The sequence below is a fragment of the Artemia franciscana genome, chromosome 8 (assembly GCF_032884065.1).
Source record: "Artemia franciscana chromosome 8, ASM3288406v1, whole genome shotgun sequence".
NCBI classification, from domain to species: Eukaryota; Metazoa; Arthropoda; class Branchiopoda; order Anostraca; family Artemiidae; genus Artemia; species Artemia franciscana.
Window position 1 is genome coordinate 10,652,559 of NC_088870.1, and position 19,458 is coordinate 10,672,016.

Consider the following 19,458-nt stretch of genomic DNA (forward strand, 5'->3'; position numbering starts at 1 on the left):
ATATATATATATATATCACAGGTGGGACAGAGGGGCACAACTACAATGGGGCGTAACTACTATGGCGCGTAACGACTTACGCGCGCGGGGGGGGGGGGCAAGAAGCACCCCCGCCAACTAGGTGTTGGTGTGGCGCGAAGCGCCACACCAACAGCTAGTTTACTATAATAATTGATTAAAGTATAATTGAGTGAAAGTACATCTGTTTTCCTACTTTCCAACAAACTTTACATAAATAGTCTGAATTTTTTTTTTCGATATTGGAATAGTCCTCTGACTGAAACTTAGAATACTATTAGCAACAGTCACTAAGCCATCAGATACAGCCTGAAAAAGCAATAGCGGAATTTCTCAGAAGAAAAGAACTAGTATAATTACATGTTGAAAACACACACTTATGTAATTGAGCAAAATACCTATACCAGACACAGAAACAACATTAACGGAAACCATTTAGGCAAAACGATTCTTCGGACGGACAGACAAAGTAATAAACATCAACAAAACTAAAAGCTGGCATCCAAAACACTAGAAATATAGGTAGAGTGAAGAGAGTAGGATGTAAGAAACCAGAGTATGTTTTAACTGAAGGAAGAAACTTCAATGCCAGATTTTAAGAAGCAGTTGTATGGTTGCAGCAATAGTATCGAGAAAACCACTGACCATAGTAGCCAAAAAAAATTTTTAATGAGATTTTAAGAAGCAGTTTTAGGGTTGCAGCAATAGTATTGAGAACCACTGACCATAGCAGCCAAGAAATTTAAAAACCTGATTTTAAGATGCGGTTTTATGGTTGCAACGATAGCATTGAGAACCACTGCCCATAGAAGCCAAGAAATTGAAACATCAGATTTTAAGAAGCAGTTTTAGGGTTGCCGCAATAGTATTGAGAACCACTGTCCATAGCAACCAAGAAATTTAAAAACCTGATTTTAAGAAGCAGTTGTATTGTTGCAGCAATAGTATCGAGAAAACCACTGCCCATAGTAGCCAAAAAGAAATTGAAACATCAGATTTTAAGAAGCAGTTTTAGGGTTGCAGCAATAGTATTGAGAACCACTGCCCATAGCAGCCAAGAAATTTAAAAACCTGATTTTAAGAAGCGGTTTTATGGTTGCAACGATAGTATTGAGAAAACTACTGTCAGATTCTAAGAGGCAGCATTATGGTTGCAACTATAGTATTGAGAAAACCACTGCCCATAGTAGCCAAAAAGAAAGTGAAACATCAGATTTTAAGAAGCAGTTTTAGGGTTGCAGGAATAGTATTGAGAACCACTGCCCATAGCAGCCAAGAAATTTAAAAAACTGATTTTAAGAAGCGGTTTTATGGTTGCAACGATAGTATTGAGAAAACTACTGTCAGATTCTAAGAGGCAGCATTATGGTTGCAACTATAGTATTGAGAAAACCACTGCCCATAGTAGCCAAAAAGAAAGTGAAACATCAGATTTTAAGAAGCAGTTTTAGGGTTGCAGGAATAGTATTGAGAACCACTGCACATAGCAGCCAAGAAATTTAAAAACCTGATTTTAAGAAGCGGTTTTATGGTTGCAACGATAGTATTGAGAAAGCTACTGCCAGATTCTAAGAGGCAGCATTATGGTTGCAACTATAGTATTGAGAAAACCACTGCCCATAGTAGCCAAAAAGAAAGTGAAACATCAGATTTTAAGAAGCAGTTTTAGGGTTGCAGCAATAGTATTGAGAAAACCACTGCCCATAGTAGCCAAGAAGAAACTTAAAAACCAGATTTTAAGAAGTTTTATGGTTGCGGCTATAGTATTGAGAAAACTACTGCCCGTGGTTCTTTTGCAATTGCAACCTTATTTTTTCTCTTTACATATATTTTTAGCCGAATCTGTATATTCTGTTTTTTTTTCTGTTACCATTAATTAGCATTTTCTACCAAAATTACCACTTGATTTTCAGTTTGGTTCCAGTTATAATTATTTCCAACGGCCACATTTTCTCTTTATTTAGGTTTATAGGCTTTTTTTTGTATATTATTTTTCTTCTTCAGTTTCATTAGTTAACATTTATTTGAAATCTTATATATTTGAAATTTATAATTTAATATTAAATAAAATAGAAATTTATTAAAATTTATTTTAAGAATTTATTAAAATATAATTTATCAAAATTAAAATTTATTAAAATATATTAAAATTGAAATTTATAATATTTAAAATTACCATTTGGTTTCCAGTTGGAATGGTGTCCAGCTAGAATTGTAGTTCAGCCACTCTCTGATATGGCAACCTCAATATTTTGCCATTTTCTCCTTATACTTTTCTCATTTTTTTTCTTTACATATATTTTTAGCCGATTTTGTGTGTTTCGTTTTTTTTTCACTTACTATTAGTTAATATTTGTTACCAAAATTACTATTCGGTTTCCAGTTTGAATAGTCTCCAGCTGAAATGTGTAATTCAGACACTGTCTTTATCAACCTCATTTTTGCCATTTTTTCTTTACATATATTTTTAGCCTTCAACACTATACGAACTCCTTTGAAACGTTTTAAAGTCGTTTTTTTTTATAAAGATCTTACTATCAGATAACAAGCAGCTCTGCTTAAAATAAGTTTTTTTTGCAGAACTGGAACAAACACAGAAAAAATTAGAGGAAGCACATACTCGATCTACTTGTAACGGTGAAGCTGGTTTGTATTCATCCGCATTGCAGACTCGTGTATGCAGAGTAGATCCCTGCACCTGTCGGATTATTTTTCGTGGATTGGATTTCAGAAACCCTGAGGCAGAATTTTGGGTGGATATATCTATTGAGGAAGGCAGAAAATCTTTTAGAGTATCTAAATCTCAGCCTGTACTTAAGTCCTACGATTTGTTTAACGAAAAACTGAAAATCTCTGAAAATTTATATAGCGTCATTGTTGCTATTCGCAAAGAGATATTAAAAATTGTCAAAGAAACATAAGTATTATCAAGGGCTAACTTCCTTTCGGAACTTGATTCGCAGGATTTCCCGTCGAAGACCTGAAAAAGTGAAATATGTGATTAGGAATTTTACCTTACTGTATTTAGTCCTGATTTTCCTGTGTAACTTAAAATACAAAAATCAGACAAGGCTACTTATTATGGCAGGCATAGCTAAGATAGGGGGAGCGGAAATTAATGTAGACTCAGTGTCAAATTTTTTCAGCCCCCGATATGACGGGCTGACAGGTTTTATCAGAATCGTATCAAGGGGGAGGGGGTACATTGTTTGAACCCCTTTCCCACTCTAAATATTTCTAAAGCTCAAAAATTAGTTGTAAAAAAAACTCTCAGATTCGTAAATTGGATTAAAAAATGCAGGTAAAAAAGACATTACTTGAGACCGTTAGGCAAAGTTCACAAGAGGTAGACCCCTTCTTCTTTTCTTTTGGTGACCCCCCCCCCGGCACAAATTCTCTAGGTAAAGCCCTTACCACTCCTGGGAACAAAATCCTGCATAAGAACCTGGATTTCCTGTTTTGTTTCAATACATAATGTGTTTTCTTTTAAATCTAGCGTTGATTAAACCAGTGTTGATTTCTTTTAAATCTGGTGTTGATTAAATCAGTGTTAATTTCGTTTAAATCTAGTGTTGATTTAGAGTAACAATTACTTCATCCGTTCCAGGTAAAAAGTTAATTTGTACTGTGGCTACTATGAAATGACTTTTTGGACAACCTGGGATGAAAGTGAAACCTTGAGTTTATATAAGAGTTCGCCCTCTAAAGCAGTGACCAAAGATAATGACCTTTATTTTTCGCTTTAGAAGCAAATGGTTTCTAATTATAATTAATTAAGAGCTTTTATTATTGGATCCAAACACAAGATAAGAAAAAATTGTTTTCATTATTCATTCATTCAATCATTTATTAGTTAAAAACAATTTAAAGAAACTCAATGCAACTAAATCAATGACTGAAAAGCAGAGCTTGAGCCAGCCAAATATCTAAACTTTGCACTTCGAAAAAGAATAAAAAAGGAAGGGAACTTAAAGAAATCACAAAATAAAAACGGATAAAGAAAATTGCAAGCACGCATGGGAATACAGTTTTAGCCCCGTGTACAATTTACGAGTATACAACTGGTTGACATTGATGTAATTCACTATTTTAAAATGAAAGTAACAATAATAATTAGTTAATAATTAAAAATAATAATAATTAATTCGAGTTGACTACTGGAACCTGACTTATATTAACCCTAATAGGAGTACAATTCATTGATTTTGATTTCCATCTACCAAGCGTAAGATGACAAGTGAGCTGGTCGTGATGCATGCACTTCAAATCTTCATAGTGCTTTTATAGCTGGGACAGGTTGATTGTCAATGTTTTTAAAGTACCAACGACATTAAAATAAAAATGTTTTATGCCTTCTGGCTCCATCTTTGGTCTAATCATATCTGAAAATCGGAATTGTCTGGGATTTTTTATTTTGGTTGTTATAAAACTATTGAGATTATTTCATTGCATAAATTTTGAATCGTGAAAAAAGACAAGTGAAAACTTTTTTTGTTTACAAACAAGCCTGACCGAACATTTTAACACTCAATTTACCTGCAGCTGATGCTCAAACAATATACCAATCAATAGGATGATGCAACCATTCAGTTGGGCTATTGCACAAAAATAGACTAGTGGGAATATGCAAGAATTAGGTAACAAAAAAACACTTTGAAATCAGAATTTAGTAAGATTTCTATTTATATGGCTACTAATTCAGTAAATAGGACAGAATAGGATAGCCTAATTTGTCTTTCTAAAAAGATGTTTTTGTAGGTAATTTGCAAGTTTTTAATCTTGACTAATGCTAAAAATATCCGTATTGATGCATAGCTTAGATGGCAGTGTTTGCCTTTTGCTACAGCAATCAGAAAATGTGCACTTCTAGATCTCCATGATGATATATATTTCTTTTTGGCTTATTTTCTGCTGATTTTCCACACGCCCGTATTTCCAAAACTTAGTGCCTGCTAAGTGTGAAACTACCTAAACGTATATGGAGGTTATCTTCATTAAATATTGATTTTCTGGCTTTTACACATTTTTAAGAATGTATATGGGTGTATCCATTTTACCAATTTAAAGAATTGGATTTCAGTTCAAGCGGTCTTGGCACTTTTAAGAAGTATATATGTTTATACTTATGATTTTAATACTTGTTGTTGTTTTTTTTTCATTCATATTGATCTTTGCACTGACTCTTCTATTCAACACCTAATAATATTTATAGCCAATAAAGTAATATGTTAGTTAGCAATTGATTTTTGTTGTTTGTCTTCAAGCAGATATAGGCTCATTAAAGTATTCATTAAAGGTTTTCACGCAAAGTTGGCTTAGTGTTTTTGACTTTTTCTGGCACACCCAGTTTCCACTGGGGCTTTTCAAACACTTCGTGGTAACGAACTTAGAACTTTTTTAACTAAAATAAAGTAGTTGTGGGCATCAAACCATGGCTAATTGTTGAAAAAGCCACGACAGATAGTCCGATTGAGTGAGAGGCAAATCTGGCATTAATCCCCTTATTAAAATTGTATAAAAATTATGTTAGTTCATTTGTTAATAGATAAGTCTATCTATTAGGAACCAGGAGCGACCCAGCTCCATAGTAACCGAAACTTCAAAAAAAAATTTGATACCAATAAATACATCAAAAGTTACGAGTCTGAGAATATTTGCCTTATTTTCGAAAAGGGGGGAACACCCCCCTAAAAGTCATAGAATCTTAATGAAAATCACACCATCAGATTCAGCGCATCAGAAAACCCTACTTAGAGGTTTTAAGCTCCTATCTGCAAAAATGTAGAATTTTGTATTTCTTGCCAGAAGAAAGATCACGGAGGCTTGTTTTTTTTTTGTTTTTTTTTTTCAGGGGTGATTTTATCGACCCAGTGGTCCCAGAATATCGCTAGAGGGCTCATTCGGAAGAAAATTAAAAGTTCTAGTGCCCTTTTTAAGTGAAAAATTGGAGTGCAACTAGGCGTTTCCCAAGTTAACTTTTTCCCAAAGTCACCCGATCAAAATTTTGAGATAGCCATTTGTTCAGAATAGTCGAGAAATCTAGTAAATATGTCCTTGAGGATGACTTAATCCCCCACAGCCCCGAGGGGAAGGGCTGCAAGTTGTGAACTTTACCCATTGTTTACATATAGTATTGGTTATTGGGAAGTATACAGACGTATTCAGGGGGGATTTTTTATGGGACTTGGTATTAACCAAGTGACATATAGCAATCGCAAATTCTGTCGGTCCCGGTTTTGCTACTTTAGGCACTTCCAGGTAAGCTAGGACGATAAAATTTGGCAGGCGTATCAGGGACCGGACCAGATTAAATTAGAAATAGTCGTTTTCCCAATTTGACCATCTGGAGGGGAGTGGGGGGCCCGTTAATTCGGAAAAAATAGAAAAATTAAAGTATTTTTAACTTACGAACGGTTGATCAGATCTTAATGAAATTTGATGTTTGGAAGGATATCGTATCTCAGAGCTGTTATTTCAAATCCCGACCGGATCTGGTGATATTGGGGGGAGTTGGGAGGGGGAAACCTAAAATCTTGGAAAACACTTAAGAGAGGAGGAGGGATCGGGATGAAACATGGTGGGAAAAATAAGCACAAGTCCTAGATACATGACTGACATAACTGGAACGGATCCGCTCTCTTTGGGGTAGTTGGGGGGGTGAATTCTGAAAAATTAGAAAAAATGAGGTATTTTTAACTTACGAATGGGTGATCGGATCTCAATGAAATTTGATATTTAGAAGGATATCGTGTCTCAAAGCTCTTATTTTAAGTCCCGACCGGATCTGGTGACATTGGGGGGAGTTTAGGGCGGGGGAACCTAAAATGATGGGAAAAGCTTAGTTTGGAGGGATCGGAATGAAACTTGGTGGGAAAAATAAGCAGAAGTCTTAGATACGTGATTTACATAATTGGAACGGATCCGCTCTATTGGGGGGGGGGGGTTAATTCTGAAAAATTAGAAAAAATGACGTATTTTTAACTTACGATGAAGTGATCGGATCTTCATGAAACTTCACATTTAGAAGGACCTCGTAACTCAGATCTCTTATTTTATATCTCAACTGGATCCAGCGTAATTGGGGGGAACCGGAAATCTTAGAAAATACTTAAAGCGGTGAGATTAGGATGAAACTGGATGGGAAGAATAAAAACCTGTCTAAGATACGTGACTGACATAACCGGACGGGATCTGCTCTCTTTGGGTAGTTGGGGGGGGGGGGGGTTAATTGTGAAAAACCAAAAAAAATCAGGTATTTTTAACTTACGAACGGGTGATCGGATCTCAATGAAATTTGATATTTACAAGGATATCGTGTCTCAAAGCTCTTATTTTAAGTCCCGACCGGATCTGGTGACATTGGGGGAAGTTTGGATTGGGGGAACCTAAAATGATGGAAAACGCTTGGATTGGAGGAATCGGGATGAAACTTGGTGGGAAAAATAAGCAGAAGTCTTAGATACGTTATTTACATAATTGGAACGGATCCGCTCTATTGGGGGGGGGGATAGTTCTGAAAAATTAGAAAAAATGACGTATTCTTAACTTACGAAGGAGTGATCGGATCTTCATGAAACTTCATATTTAGAAGGACCTCGTAACTCAGATCTCTTATTTTAAATCTCAACCGGATCATGGGTAATTGGGGAGGGGGCAGTTGGGGGGAACCGGAAATCTTAGAAAATACTTAAAGCGGTGAGATCAGGATGAAACTGGATGGGAAGAATAAAAACCTGTCTAAGATACGTGACTGACATAACCGGACCGGATCTGCTCTCTTTGGTGTAGTTGGGGGGAGGGGGGTAATTTTGAAAATTGAGGTATTTGTAACTTACGAAAGGGTGACCAGATCTTAATGAAATTTGATATTTAGAAGGATCTTGTGCTTTAAATTTCTAATTTTAAAATCCGACCAGATCCTGTGACATTGGGGGGATTGGAGGGGGAAACCGGAATTCTTGGAAAACGTGAAAATTGGGGTATTTTTATCTTGCGAATAGGTGATCGAATCTTAATGAAATCTGATATTTAGAAGGAATTCCTGTCTCAGAGCTCTTATTTCAAATCCCGACCAGATCTTTTGACGTTGGAGGGGGAAATCTTGGAAAACACTTTGAGTGGAGGAATCGGGATGAAGCTTGGTGGATAGAATATGCAAATGTCCTTGATACGTGATTGACGGAACCGTACTGGATTCGCTCTCTTTGGGGGATTTGGGGGCAGGGGTTCAGTGATTTGGCGAGTTTGGTGCTTCTGGACGTGCTAGGACGATGAAAATTGGTAGGCGTGTCAGGGAGCTGCACAAATTGACTTCATAAAGTTGTTTTCCCAGATTCGACCATCTAGGGGGCTGAAGAGAGAGGAAAAATTAGAAAAAATTGGTATTTATAACATACGAGCGGGTGATCGGATCTTAATGAATTTTGATATTTAGAAGGACATCGTGACTCAGAGCTCTTATTTTAAATCCTGACCGGCATTAAGCCACTTATTTTCCTTTTAAATCAATCTACTGATTCATAGAATTTTGTTAGAGCTCATACCATATGATTTCTTGGCTCTTAGCTCTTCATGCCTCGTCACAAGTGCCATATGAGCTCTTTAGCTCTTGTTCTGGTGGTGGGGGTCAGAGGAGAAGGTTACGTGGGAGGATCTTTCCATGGAGGAATTTTTCAAGGGGGAAGGGAATTTTCCATGGAGAGGGTGCCGGAGTTTCCAGCATTATTTAAAAAACGATCATGATTTAAATTTAAAAAAAAAAAGTTTTCTCAACTGAAGGTAAGGAGCAACATTAAAACTTAAAATGAACAGAAATTATTACGTATAAGAGGGGGTTCGCCCCCTCGTGCATGCCTCGCTCTTTACGCTAATTGTTTTTGTACTTTCAAAAGAGCTATTTATTCTAATTAAACCCTTTGTGATTCAGGGGTCATTCTTAAAGAATTGGAACAAAATTCGAACTTTAGTGTAAAGGGCGAGGTATTGACGACGGAGCGAACCCCCTCATATACGTAACAATCAATATTATTCCGTATATGAAAGGGGCTATTCCCTCCTCAGCGGCTCACTCTTTACGCTAAAGTTTTTATTGTTTTAAAAGGTAGAGTTGTGAGAAAGAGCCAAACTTTAGCGTAAAGAGTAAGGCGCTGAGGAGAGGACAGCCACTTTCACATACGGAATAGCATTGATTATTATGTTAGTGTAAAAAGCGAGGCATTGACGAGGGGAAGAACCCCCTCGTATACGTAATAATTCCTGTTCGTTTAAAGTTTTAATGTTGCTCCTTACTTTCAGTTGAAGAAACTTGTTTTTTTTTTAAATTAAGGTTCAAAAGGCGAACTGGGTTCGTTTGAAGTGCAAATGTTACAATTAGAAAACTGGCAAGGGTCTAAGGTGGCGAGTATGGGCCACGTGGCTGGGCACAGCGTCCTGTCCATCTATCCTCCAACAAGGATGTCCCTAAGTGCACCTCAAAGTGGTGGAAGGGTGGACAGCCCTGCGAACTCCCTATATCCAGTTCAAAAGGTGCAAAAGAGATCAAGCCGTGATACGGCGTTCCCGGTAGGTGACGCGCCAAGAAAACCGGCAACCTTGGTAAAAAATCAGCAAGCCGGTTATGCGTCAGTGAAATAGCTCAAAGAAAGCCTGAAGAAAGCGACCTGGAACGTGTAATATGTCTACGGGTTATTGGCAACATAAGGCTGGCGCAAAGAATCAGCAACAAAGCAACCAAGAGCTGATGAAAGTATGCGGACAAAAGCATGATGTTTCCACTATGTTCAAGCTAAGACATCTCAAGTGGCTAGGTCCCTTAATGAGGCGTCCGGAAGAGACCCGGTACTACCGGTGATATGCCAGGTACTACTAGCAGCCCCGCTTTTTCATGGAAGAAAAAACCGGGTGGCCAAATGAAATTTTGGCATAACGTCGTGAAAGGATGTCGAACCGCTTGGGGGATTCCGAAAGCTTGGTCACAAGTGGGACAATGCGTGGCTAAAGTTCTTCGACCACTCACAGAAAAACCCAATGGTAGCATTTATTCCAGCCAATTCTTGATGCCGAGTTGGGCTGAATAGCCTGTATCTCGTCTTAAGTAAATAAGTCTTTTTCCACCATAAGGGGAAACTCCTTTTACGGACTAAAGGGCCCAGGTAAATTTTGGAACTACAACTATTGCGTCCAGGGTAGCGACCCCTAGTGATTTATCACTATTTCTAGTGATTTTTTTATGTCTCCTAAACAAAAAACATCACTAAATCAGCATATAAATCATTAGGTTATTGAAGAAAATCACTAAATCAACCAAAAAATCACTAAAATCTGGTGATTGTTTCTCTTATCGGGCGGCAATCCTTATTACGTCTCATAAGAAGGGAAATTAAACCAATTATGTATTTATCTTTAAATTTAGCTTCATTTTTCAGTTTCAAAAGACAAATATGTTTTACAGCAATCTACTCTTCCTAAGAGGTGGAAAAACAGCTGTACTCAATTTTAGTATGAATATTGCTTACAATAGTAAGTGCGTTCGGATCCTCGGCTATGGTAGTGAGCATCAATCAATCCTCATAAAATTTTCAACCACTGGCATTACTTAGGGGGGGGGGCTTTTACTCCCTGAAAATTTTGGAAAATATTTTTTGAGTTTTCATTTTTTTTTAACAACAGAATTACCTCCCCCTAGATTTTGAAAAACAGAGGTGTAAATATGTCCATTACCTGGTGCCACTGCCTTTAAACATGACTAAGACATGACTGATCAGCCTTCTAACCATGACTAATCTGTATAGCTACAGGAGTCGCAAAAAGTGAGAGCTCCAAGGCAAGAGTACAGGGTAGCTGAGTTTTATGATGGAGGAGCACAAATAACTTGGTCCTGATTGGAGCTTCACAATGGTTAACTACAGAAAAAGACCTTAAAACGCAATGACGGACCAGCAAATCAAGCAACAATTCAGCTTCCGAGTTGCAAAAAAATAATACCACACGGTGACACATTCGTTCCTGAGAAGTCGCGTAGTCTAGTCAAAATCTAAACATTTATTATCTTCATGCTTGATTTAACCAAGTTAAGTTTCTCAATATTACACGTGGGGAGAAATTTTCACGGAGAATTACCTGGAAGAAAATTTTCGGTGATGGGTTCTCCACAGGAGGGGGGGGGAGGTTCTGAAAATCATAAGTGGAATTATTTTTATATCTTACTTTCTCTTTGGCTTCACAGCCTTACGAATGCGGAAAGTTTTCAAAGGGAGTATTGGGTTATGTCAGCTTTGCCTCTCACTGAGACTATCTTTCTTGGCTTTAATCCAATTAGCCATGGCTCTCAAATTTTTCATCACTTCCACCAAGTTTATTTTAATTAAAAATCATTTTCCACGGGGTGAGGGGGGATTTTCTGAAAATTATGGACAGAATTATTTTTATGCCTTGCTGTCTCTTTAGCTTCACAGTCTTACGAATCGGGAGAATTTTCTAAAGGGGCATTGTCCAAAGAAAATTTTTCGGGGGAATTTTCCTGCTTTATTCGAAAAACGATCAGAAATTTAAGTAAAAACAACAGTGGAATTTAGAACGAACAGAAACTGTTTAGTATATGAGGGTGGCAGCCCCCTCCTTAACATCTCCCTCGTTACGCTAAAGTTTTTTAGTGCTTTAAAAAACTGTTTTTCAATTTCGGCGGTCCATATCTAACAGCAATCGTTTATAAAGGATTGGGACAAAAAGTCAAACTTTAGTGTAAAGAGGGAGGAGGTGAGAAGGAGCAGCCTTCTAATTTATGGAACATTGTCTGTTCATTTTAAGTTTTAATATTGCTTCTTACTTTCAGTTGAAAAAATTTCTCAGCTCCTCCCTCTTTATGCTAAAGTTTGACTTTTTATCCCAATCCTTTATGAACAACTGCTGATAGACAAAGACCGCTGAATTGGAATAAGAAGCTTTCTTACCGCGCTAACAAAAGTCTGAAGTCAAAATTAAATTTTAGGACAAAAGGGGAACTTTACTGAAAAGAGGTAGGAGTTGATGAAGGGGCGCATCCCCTCGTTTACGGAATATTTTAAATTTTAATATTGCTCCTTGTTTTCAGCTGAAAAAACTTGTTTTTTCTTCGATTTAACCATAAGTAAAGAGCAATATGGCTTCATCGTCTTATCATTTTTTCCTATTAAGAATGGTCACTTGCTTTGTCATGAAATGAGATAAAAAAAATACAAAATGCATCGACCGGGAATCGAACCCGGGCCGCCCGCGTGGCAGGCGAGCATTCTACCACTGAACCATCGATGCTTACAATATACCATGAAATAATTGCCAATTTATATATATATAAAATACTATAGTTATATATATATATATGATGAATATATTACGGTACCATATTTCCCCATGAAATAAGTGGAAATTTAACTCTAAACGAAAATTGTAATAATTACAGTGTTGATGGTGCGACAGGAGACGGAAAAATTTACTCTCCTCCTCCTGAGAAAAAAAAAACTAGATCCGGCTTTGTATGATTGACCCTGGTATTAATACGCAACGTAACTCAACTATACCAAACATAAATGAATGTATATATTTGTCTTTCTGAGTATAAATAAATTGTCAAACTTAACCAATGCATCACCAGTCATTATTATGGCTCTCTCTTTTTAAATATTAGTTTCTTTGAAAAAGGTTCATTAGAGAACTGTTGATATATATATATATTGGCATCTTCAATCTAATTCTTCTTATGTATACATCATAGCAGTACCGTCCGTGTGACGTCAGTTTAATTATAAAGCCATTTCAAATTGCATAAACATCATAGCAGCGTATATGGAGTGACGTCACTTTTTTCTAAACGCCATACCTGGGCAACAATCATGACGTCATGTTCGAAATAAATATAACGTGCGTTCCCATGCATTATCTATTAGTTCAAAAGAAGTGAATGAACATGAACATGGTTATTAAGAATTTTATAACTTGTACTTCTGTCGCATGTGCTGGAATATCAATTTGGTTTGCTGTTAGAAAATATGGATATTTCAAAAGAGATTCAGGGGAAGATAGGAACTTTCGTCCTAAGAAGAAGAGTAAGCTCATACCAGTTGATGAGGATAAAACCATTACTGTTCTAGCCTCTATGGTTGGAGCAGGCTCTGAGGAGCATATTCAAATTGAGGAAGATATCAAACTTGACATTGTTGCTCCGATGCAATCAGACAATAGAAAAAATTCACAGACTATAATAAATAACGACATTCACCAGAGTCCACCGTACAATGCAGACAGTGTATCGTCGCTTCATCATGCAGCAAAAGTAGTCTCCAAACAGCTGGAAGAATCTCCTGCTGATGTACAGTCAAGCATGGAGTTTCCATTAAATCTAACTGAGCCCATTCCAGAACAGCCAAGTCTTGTAAATGGCGTCACAGAAGAACCAATGGTGCCAGAAAAACACTTAGAAGAGCCAGCTCCAAAGGTTGAAATACCTTCTAGCCAAGTATTTGACTCCACAATTACGTCTCAGTCGGTGACCGATTTTGTTAATGATATACATGAACCCACTGTTGTCGTTGAGCCCTTTTCAGTCCTTGAAACATCTGTTGCTCTATCAGAGGCATATATTCGAAAAACACAAATAACTAACGTTGAACAAGATATACGAGAAGAGAAAGAATCCAATTTCCCATACGAAACCGTGCCTGAAAAGCAATTAGAAGAAGAACCAGCTCCAAAGGTTAAAATAGGAGAGTCCAGTTTGGAGCCTGTCCAAGATATTACTCTTCTATTGCCTATGACAGAAAAGGAAGAAACGATTGAAGTGGCTGAAGTATGTTCTAGCCAAGTATTCCATTCAGGAATTCCGTCTCCAGTGATGCCCGTCGATTCTATTGCTGATCTACGTGTTCCTACTGTTGTTGTTGAGCCCCTTCCAGATCCCGAAACATTTGTTTCTGTACCAGAGGTATTAATTCCCACTCCGCAAATAAGTAGCGCTGAATCAGATATAGAAAAAGAGAAAGAATCTAATTTTCCAGATAACTCCATGCCTGAAAAGCAATTAGAAAAAGAACCAGGTCTAAATGTTGAAACAGAAAAGTCCACTCTAGTGTCTGTCCAAGATAATATTCTTCCATCGCCTGTAGTAGAAAAGGAAGAAAGGATTGAAGCGGGGGAAGTAACTTCTAACCTACTATTGGCCCTACAACTTGCTCCTACTGTCGCTACTGAGCAGATTCCACTCTCTGAAATATCTGTTGCTATACCAGAGGTATCGATTCCAAAACCACATATAACTGACGTTGAGCCAGATATACGAGAAGAGAAACAATCCAATTTCCCATATGAACCCATGCCTGAAAAGCAATTAGAAAAAGAACCAGCTACAAATGTTGAAAAAGAAAAGCCCACTCTAGTGTTTGTCCACGATAATACTCTTCAATCGCCTGTAGCAGAAAAGAAAGAAAAGATTGAAGTGGCCGAAGTACCTTCTAGCCTACTATTATTCCAACAACTTGTTGCTACTGTAGGCGTTGAGCCGATTCCAGTCTCTGAAACATATGTTGCTGTACCAGAGGTATCAATTCCAAAACCACATGTAACTAACGTTGAGTCAGATATACGAGAAGAGAAAGAATCGAATTTCCCATATGACCCCATGCCTAAAAAGCAATTAGAAAAAGAACCAGCTACAAATGTTGAAAAAGAAAAGCCCACTCTAGTGTTTGTCCACGATAATACTCTTCAATCGCCTGTAGCAGAAAAGAAAGAAAAGATTGAAGTGGCCGAAGTACCTTCTAGCCTACTATTATTCCAACAACTTGTTGCTACTGTAGGCGTTGAGCCGATTCCAGTCTCTGAAACATATGTTGCTGTACCAGAGGTATCAATTCCAAAACCACATGTAACTAACGTTGAGTCAGATATACGAGAAGAGAAAGAATCGAATTTCCCATATGACCCCATGCCTGAAAAGCAATTAGAAAAAGAACCAGCTACAAATGTTGAAAAAGAAAAGCCCACTCTAGTGTTTGTCCACGATAATACTCTTCAATCGCCTGTAGCAGAAAAGAAAGAAAAGATTGAAGTGGCCGAAGTACCTTCTAGCCTACTATTATTCCAACAACTTGTTGCTACTGTTGGCGTTGAGCCGATTCCAGTCTCTGAAACATCTGCTACTGTGCCAGAGGTATCCAATTACCTAGATGACTCCCCGCTTGTTTCTCCACAACCTGAAATTACACAGCAGGAAAATCCATCTATAAAGTCAGTATGTCCCTGCAACGAAGGCCCTTTAAACCCCGAAGGCAAGAAGAGAGATAACACGAAATTAAAAAATAAATACAAACTGAACGTCAAAAGGATGTACAAGCAACTCGCAGATATACAAGAAGAAAATGAATCAAATTCCATTGATGACTCCCCACTTGAATTTCCACTCATTGAAATTACACAGCAGGAAAAGTCATCTGTAAAATCAGTATACACCTCCAAAGAAGGCCCTTTAAACCCAGAAAGCGAGAAGAGATACGATACGGGATTTTTGAAAATATTTAAATCGAACGTCAAAACGGTGTACAAGCAACTCGTGGCTGAACACGATCTCAGAGTCAAACAATACTGTCCAGTTCCTGAAACATCTGGTGCTGTATCAAAGGTATTAATCCCGAAACCTGAAACTGCTGAGCGAGAAAAGCCATCAGAAGGTCAATGGAGGCCTTTAAACTTCGGAGGCAAGAAGAGATACGATACAAATTTTTTGGAAATGTTTAATTCGAACCTCAAAAGGAGGTACAAGCAACTTGCAGCTGAAGACGATCTCAAAGTCAGCAAGCTTCCAGGGAAAGTTCACTATCCTGTCAGGATATCCTAGGATTCCTGCATATCCGAAGGATTCACCTGAAGCCTTACTGAAGCATCGCATCCTGAACGAAACTAGTAAAAAACAAATGTGGTACCAAAGAATTTAAAATGTGAGAAATTCCACAGTAAATGGGGAAGGAGTCACAGAAAATATTTTTGTATTTATAACATGTAATCTATTTTTGAGGAATGATATTACAATATTTACTATAAGTAAATGTCTAAATTTGTGTTTAATCTAAATTGTATGTTTACTCTGTCACCAATAAAATTTTGTTACCTGGAATCCTAGAGTCTTTCTTGAACAATATCGTGCATACTAGACTTTACATCAACAAATATATCAGTGATAGTAAAACAATAAAATAAATATATTGTTTAGAGAAGTAAAATAAACGTGATCTGATATCTATAATGGGTTTGTTGGCTGCAGAGCGCCGAATGTCATTCTTGCCCCGGGTGCTGACAGGTTGTTAGTAGTATCCATTCCTGGTTGTTAGTAGTAGTAATAGCAGCATTGCAATTAATTGCAGTTACTTATTGAATAAACGAAATTATTATGCTCTATTAAACGCCATTTAGAATTAATTTTACCCGAGTAATTTGAAAATCAGAAGAAACTGTCATAGTCTGTTAGTTTAACATTGCATAGCCTAAGCCTAGCCTATAATAACCTATAGCCATATTCCATAGCCTATAGCCATAGCATATTCAATAGGCTATATTCCATAGCCTATAGCCATAGCAGCATAAGCCTAAAGGCTTATGCTGCTCCTATTGTACCAAAAATTATGGTAGGAATGAAAAAAAAAATCGAGTTAAAATCTGGCAACTTCATAGTACCCTTTACGAATGGCTAAAACAGGAAGATTTTTAATTTATCCTGGTAGATAAACACACTAATGATTATATCAGAGGCAGCGCTAGTTACCTTATGGCCTAGTAAAGGCCAATGTTTTATTTAAGAATATGTTCAAAGAGCAAATTTCGGCTCTGGCATATAATAAGCACCTATTTATTTTAATAGGTTTCAATAATTGAATGTAATTCAACAATTGCAACTGATGGGAAAAATAATAGCAAAACTACAAAGAGTATGGGTTTGTTATAAGAGCGGAAACTGGCGGTAGTATCGACACAAAAAAAAACTACCCTCAAATTTCTGCTCTTACTGTCCAGTGAATTTAATTTCCTATTAATTTATTAGGAAATTTGTAAAAAAAATGATATTTACTAAGTTTAAAACTCAGGAAAGTATAGAAAAGACTTTTCTATAGAAAAAGTATACTTGAAAAAATGAAAGTATAGAAAAAGAAAAAGTATAGACTTTCTATAGAAAGTATACTTGACTTTTCTATAGAAAAGTCAAGACACAGTGACGGAAAAATCTTAAAAATTTTTCGGAGAAAAATCTTAAAAATTGCGGTTTTCAGTTGTGAAGACACCTATGGTGGTCCCAGGGAAAAAAGTGTTTTCATTGTGACGTCCTTGGTATTTTAACGGGAAAATATTTTAACGGGAAAAATTGCGGTTTTCAGTTGTGAAGACACCTATGGTGGTCCCGGAAAAAAAAAAGTGTTTTCATTGTGACGTCCTTGGTATTTTAACGGGAAAATATTTTAACGGGAAAAATTGCGGTTTTCAGTTGTGAAGACACCTATGGTGGTCCCGGAAAAAAAAAGTGTTTTCATTGTGACGTCCTTGGTATTTTAACGGGAAAATATTTTAAAGGATATAAATGTGTCACTTACGGATATCTTAAAATATACAAATTCTTACAAGTAAACAAATCGGATATTTAGTAATGAAGGTTCCACTTATTGATTTTCTACTTGAATTCCAAGTGGATTTTATTTTATTTTCAAATTTGTATTTCCCTTATAGCACTTTGGATTTGAATGCTCATATCTGTCTTAGTTTCATCTACGTAGATGTAACTGATTCTATCAATCTAACCTTGCATAAAAAATATTAATAAAATACCTATTCCAATAAAATACCCTATTGCTGAAAGGCTAAATGTTACTCCAAGTTCTGATAATTTTCTTATCGTTCAACTATCAGATTATAATCTGAAATTTCAAATTGCTGTATTGTTTAAGTTATCAACCTTATGGAGAGTTCCAAACATTAATGCAGCATATATACAATCATACTTGACTAAATACGAAAAAATTGGAATACCTTCTTCATAGGAGAAACATGAGTCAACCTCTAGCAGACCATCTTTTTGCAAATATTCTTCAAACTGATTAACGTTTCCCCCAGTTCCAAAATAATGAGCCTTTGCAGCAAGATATCTAAATATTGAGTTAAGAAATAAAAAAAAGCCCGACGGGCGCAAAACTAGCTTATGTTCGTTCATTGAATCAAAAGCCGACTTTTTTTAAAGCCTAATTAAATACTAGCCTCCTGTTATGTTAAAGCCTACTGAATACTAGCCTACGTTCATATCCTTACATTTTCCTTCACAAGTAATCTTTTAAGCAACAAATGTCGTACCTACAGAAAATAGTAACGTCAATTGGGGACTGAGGACTCCCCTCACCATGCTTTTTAGTCCTCTGGATTTTAAAAAGGCCTTTGGGAATTTGGTTGAACTATGATTTTTCTTCGGCAATTTCATTGAAAAATTGAAAAAACGATAAAACTGCCAAACCTAGATTTAGAAAAATACATTTTCGCCCCTCTCCTCCTATAATTTCCGTGAAAGAAAGCCATTTATAGAAACTAAATTAGAGAAACTAGCTTTAAATTTGCTTACAACTCCTATTTTCCTACTTCCTTAGCTAAGAGCAAAAATTATTATCAAACAGTTTGGCCCAATAATAGCCGATACTTTAAAAACCAGAATTTTGATAACAGTAGATACAGCAAAAGATGATTTCAAATATAATTAAGTCCATTAAGTTTAATGTTACCCATCGAAAGCTAACAGTCTGAGAAAATTTGTCTGATTTCCGGAAAAGGGAAAAACACCCCCAAAAAGTCAAGCGATCTTAGCGAAAATCGCGCCATCAGATTCAGCATACCAGAAAAACAAACTGTAGAGGTTTCAAGGTCATATTTGTAAAAGGTGAAATTTTGAATTTTTTGGTAGAAGAAAGACCACGGATATGTTTTTTTTTTTTTTTTTTTTTCAGGAGTGATCGTATCGAACCGATGGTCCTAAAAGATCGGGAGATAGCTTATTTGAACAGAAATCAAAAGTTCTAGTATCCATTTTAAGTGACCAAAAAGATTGGAGAGCACCTAGCCCCTCCCACGCCCATTTTCCTCCCAAAGACATCCGATCAAATTTTAAGACAGTCATTTAATTTAGCATAATCGAAAGGTACAATAACAATGCTTTTAGTGATGACATGACGCTCCATAATCCCCTGGAAAAAGGGTTGAAGTTACACAATTTGCCAATACTGTTTCCATAGAGTATTTGTTACTGGAAAATATACGGGCACTTTTCATGATAATTTTCTGCAGGTAGCGGGATATTTGCCACGGTTGAATTTTCCGGGATAAATGGTCCACAGGGAGGAGGAGGAGGGAGGTTTCCTCGCATGATTTGAAAAAGTCAGAAATTATATAAAG

The 19,458-nt window shown here is 36.7% G+C and overlaps 2 protein-coding genes and 1 non-coding gene across 4 annotated transcripts in view; 1 reads left to right on the forward strand and 2 right to left on the reverse strand.

Annotated features, from left to right (window-relative positions):
- The window catches only part of LOC136029970 (uncharacterized), a 32,602-nt gene extending 29,019 nt beyond the window's left edge, over positions 1-3,583 (forward strand). Inside the window, exon 3 of the mRNA XM_065708535.1 lies at positions 2,599-3,583. Coding sequence (XP_065564607.1) covers positions 2,599-2,939 — 341 coding nt within the window. The 3' untranslated portion in view covers positions 2,940-3,583. The remainder of the gene's footprint in view (positions 1-2,598) is intronic.
- LOC136029969 (histidine protein methyltransferase 1 homolog) overlaps positions 2,863-19,458 on the reverse strand; it is an 86,854-nt gene continuing 70,258 nt past the window's right edge. Inside the window, exons 5-6 of one of the 2 annotated variants that reach the window (XM_065708533.1) lie at positions 18,055-18,170; positions 2,863-2,998 (exon numbers count right to left, since the gene is read on the reverse strand). In XM_065708533.1, coding sequence (XP_065564605.1) covers positions 2,946-2,998; positions 18,055-18,170 — 169 coding nt within the window. In that variant the 3' untranslated portion in view covers positions 2,863-2,945. The remainder of the gene's footprint in view (positions 2,999-18,054; positions 18,171-19,458) is intronic. The other variant, XM_065708534.1, reaches the window with a different exon arrangement.
- Trnag-gcc (transfer RNA glycine (anticodon GCC)) lies at positions 12,236-12,306 on the reverse strand. Its single transcript has one exon. It is a non-coding gene; the product is annotated as a tRNA-Gly (tRNA).